The sequence below is a fragment of the Gavialis gangeticus genome, unplaced genomic scaffold, assembly GCF_001723915.1.
Source record: "Gavialis gangeticus isolate Ggan-Ray unplaced genomic scaffold, GavGan_comp1, whole genome shotgun sequence".
Lineage (NCBI taxonomy): Eukaryota > Metazoa > Chordata > Crocodylia > Gavialidae > Gavialis > Gavialis gangeticus.
Window position 1 is genome coordinate 19176448 of NW_017729011.1, and position 4324 is coordinate 19180771.

The window sequence follows — 4324 nt, forward strand, 5'->3', positions numbered from 1 at the left end:
TGTGGCTGGGGCAGGTCCTGCCCAGCCAGGATGCTGCAGGATGGAGCCGCGAACGGCTTGTCTAGGGGCACGGGGAGAGGGGTGGCTACCGCTGCTGTGCACACCCCAGGAGGACATGGGGGGCCTGTGCCCCCAGATCTGCACTGGGTGAGGGTACGCTGCTGGGGCGGTGCCAGGCTCCTTCCAGCAGGGGGTTAGGCCGGGCTGCACTTGGGGCAGGCGGTGGCAGTGCTGGGAGGGGGGCAGGGCTGCAGCCACCCCAAAATTTGCTGTAGCCACCCCCAACCCCACCTCCCAGCACTGCTGCCATCCACCCCGAACACAGCATGGCTCAACCCCTGCCAGGAAAGTCCTGGGGCCACTCCAGCCCCAGTACGCAGCAGCAGCCCACCCTGCTCCACATGCACATCTGGGGGCACACGCCCCCCATGTCCTTCCACGGTGCACGCAGCAGTGGCATCCGCCCCACACCTCCCCGTGTCCACCGGAAAAGCGGCTTGTGGCTCTGTCCCGCGCCCCACCCCAGCTGTGCAGCACCTGCCCCAGCCCTAGCCCCATTCCCTCCCTCACCGCGGGGGCCTCTATCTGTGCCCCCCATGGCCCTTCCCTCACAAGACTTACTGCCAGACCCGGCTGCTCTCCAGCCTGCTGGGCTGCGCTTCTGGCTGCCTGCATGCTGCACTCATGCACGGGTCATTTATCGGCCCCATCAGTCAAAAAAAGCTGCTGGTTGATACTGTCAATTTTCCTTATATTGGTGCTGATCCGATACGGGACCAATGTATCGGTGCACCTCTACCTGCGGCCCTAACAGATCTAACTACTCCAGCAAACCCAGCGTGTAGACACAACATCTGCTAGCAAGAGTCGTTTGGAGATTATACCAGTGCAAGCCTGTCCTTTGCCAGTACAAGCTGTGTCCTCACCAGGGGGCTTTGCTTGAACAGCCTTCCCGGCAGTGCCTTTGCAGTGTCCGCTAGCCTTCTGCATCTTCTCTGACTAGCAAAAGGGGGGGAAGAGGCTAACAAACTTCCCTCCTTCTGTGGATAAGCTCGGTGTTGTCTGCACAACTCGGTGGAAGGCACCATTGAGAGACAATGCATCAATGTCATTACTGTCAATGGACTGTGGAGCCGTCCCCACCACTACTGTACACGCCACTGAGCCCTGGCCATCCAGAGCCGTTTTTGGGTAAATTCCCACCTATGCTGGGAGCAGATGCTGAAACGGGCCATAAAGTCCTCCCTCTGCCTGACTTGTCTTTTCACATAAATGTCACTGCCAGGGACAGCCCTTTGAGGCTGTCCTTGTGGGAATGCCCATACAATGCAAGGCCAGTGCAAGCAGAAGGTTGCACACCTGGGGTGTCAGGGCAGAGCAGAGTGAATGGAAGCAAGCTGGTGGAGCGCCTTGCTTTCCAAGAGCAATGTTTTCTCTAAACCTTGGCCTCTTCACTCATCTTGAACCAATACATGCCACTCTCTCTCACTAGGCTGAAGTTGGGTTTCATGTTTCAGGACATGACAAGGCAATCTGGTACACAGGGATCAAGTCAGCACGAGAGAGTTAGGAGCTAAGCGGTTAATGGTTTGCCATTCATACACATTGCAACCACTGGCAAGTCATGTCAATGATCTGTCCCAGCTTAACCCCCATTTTACAGATGGGGAAAGGTTATTTCCTCATCTGCTTCCCAGGGCTGATGCGAAGAATCATTGGTAAAGATCCCTAGAAAAGAATAAGGGAAGATATGTTAACACCTCCCCTCCCCTTGTTTTCAGATCCCATCCAAAAATCGAAACCTGGGCACTTTTAACCAGCCCTGTTAGCTAGCATCTGACCCCATCGCATGCTGGGAAACAAGTAAAGTGGTGACACTGAACATGCAAAAATCAACTCTCTGCCACTTACTCTTCCATTTGTTTCTCCCTTCCACCATCCCTGGTCCCCGCCTATCCTGCTGTAGATTTTCACCACGTCACCCTCTCGCAAGGAGAGCTCCCGCATGTCCCGCGCTGCAAAGTTGTACCGCGCTACTGCCGTCCCTATGACGCGAGGTGTGAACACTGTGGGTGGACGAGGAAAGGGGATTAGAAGCTGGCACAGCTGTGAGAGGTCAACTGAAGCCTGGGCAAAGCTAGACTAGGTTCAATCTGGGTTTTCACCAGAATCCTCTTTTCCACTTCAAGACCAGGGCAGCAAATCAGCTCTGTGGCCTGAGAAAGCAAATCCAGTATCAGGGCAGCTCCATTTTAATTCTTCAGTCACATTTGTATGGGAATCACAGGGCTGTAGGAGATTTCCAATGTTGGGTTTTCCATTATCAACATCTCACTGATCTCTTAATAAGTCTCGATCAGCTGTACCACTCCATTAGTCACTGGATGGCCGGGAAGGGGACTGTCTATTAGGGGATATTACCTTCTCCTTGAGTATTGCTGAAGGTGGTTGGGTTGAGAGCCAGCTCAATGGGAAGCAGGATAAAAGTCAAGGTTTTATAGGAACAAAGGAAACAAAGCAACAAAAACATATATTTCAATGTTATTGCCATCGTATCTGCAGGGAGGGGGAAGGTTATTGCTCCAAGTGCCCAATGGGCTGCTCCAAAGGGAGATTTCAGAAAGGAGTTTATATTTAAGATCCCTCAGAATTGGGAATCAGATTGATTCTTTCAAGGCAAGCTCAGCAATACCTGGGCATTGGGATACAAGGCCAATTACTTAGCTTGATAGTAGCTGGGATGGTGGTCTTGGGAAAAGGGTCCCAGGTTTTTGGGTCGTGGAATAGGGTCCATCTGTGCGACAGTCTCCTGGCAAGGAGAAAGCTCTTCCTAATCCTAGCTGGTTATAAATGTATGCTCCAAAGCATGAGGTTTGAGAGGCTCTATGATATCAGAGGAGCCCCCAATTTTAATCCAGTGAGTGGGGCAGCGAGTTGGGGATCTGGAGTGCTAAGAATGAGCAGGAGCTGGTCAATGCTTTCTAACATGCAAGCAACATTCATGGCTAAAATTGTCTCTGGGGCTGGGAACTGAATCGATATCAGGTGGCAGCACCAGGTGGAGTCCTCGGTGGCTAGGAAGAGGGAGAGTGGTTTCCTTTGGCACAGAGGAGCAGAGGTCAAAAAGGTGAGGAGTCGCACCTGGACCCTGTGTGCTGGCAGAGGGAAGTGGGGGTTTAATGGCATAAAGGGATGTGACTTTTGTGATGGTGCTTTCTCCTTGTCACGAGATGTGCATGCTGCAGGCAAATAAAGAAGGAGAGAAGGGTCCTTTCTGGAGATCTACAAACGTGCTTACATTTGGTTTCTATCAAACAGTCCTCGAGTCTGAGGACCTTCTAGCTGAACTTAATACATTTCCAGAGGTTTCTGCAAACCCAGGTTGAACTGGCATTGGGTGAAGAAAGCTTTGCCCAGGTCTCCAGCTCTCAGGATAGAAGGAAATGAGGATGGCAACAGAGATGATTAATACACAGAAAATACAATTACTGCAAGGCTCGTTCTTCCTATTCAGGGTGCCAGGCTAGAGAGTGGAGTGTGAATTATGAAAGCTTTGAACTCTTTCATCAGCAGCTGGCTTTTCCAGCAAATTTTAGAGGGGGGAAAGAATTGCTTTGTAAAATGACATACAGAGCTCAGCACAATGAAGCCCCAAATCAGGGTGCCAAGAAAGGACTATTTTTAACCTGACAAAAAACCCAATAAAAATGCCTCCACCTTTTAAAATAATCCAGTACCAACAGCATCTTTTACACTTTTTTTGTTCTTGGGGAGTTTGCAGCACTCAGGAGCCCGGCTTTAATTTTTGCTGTCCAAAATGAAGAAAAGGCCCAAAGCTAAAAGAGCTGGAGCCCAATTTGTTTCTTAAAATGCATTTTTGCATCTCATCTTTTAACACATTTCTGGGCAGACCAGAAAAGGAGGCTGCTTATTTGTAGCACGTGTGAGCCGACAGGGTTTAGTGATGAAGACACCACCCCGCTTCCTAAAGAGTATGACTTCAGCATAGCAGGTGTTGACCTCTTGGGCTCTCCGCGGCAGCACTGATTAAAATGCTGCAGAGCAATGCTGATAACACCAGAGTTCAAAACTATTGGAAATGTAACCCTTCTATAATTACGGCAAGGAAAAACAGGGCTTTACAATGGTGAGATGGCAATGTCCGTTCTCAGAGACACGCAGGGAAATCCGGTCACGCTTGAAGCACGCAGTCAGATCCCAACGTATTAGATTTGCATCTTTTTCTCTCCCCTCTCTCCATATTTTAATGTTTCCCTGGTTATCCTTCCGCCCCGCCCCCCCCCCCCCCCCCCCCCCCCCCCCG

The 4324-nt window shown here is 51.1% G+C and overlaps 1 protein-coding gene across 1 annotated transcript in view; it reads right to left on the reverse strand.

Moving 5' to 3' along the window:
- The window catches only part of VAV2 (vav guanine nucleotide exchange factor 2), a 321762-nt gene that overhangs the window by 3338 nt on the left and 314100 nt on the right, over positions 1-4324 (reverse strand). Inside the window, exon 28 of the mRNA XM_019510306.1 lies at positions 1912-2066. Within this exon, the coding sequence (XP_019365851.1) occupies positions 1912-2066 (155 nt within the window). The remainder of the gene's footprint in view (positions 1-1911; positions 2067-4324) is intronic.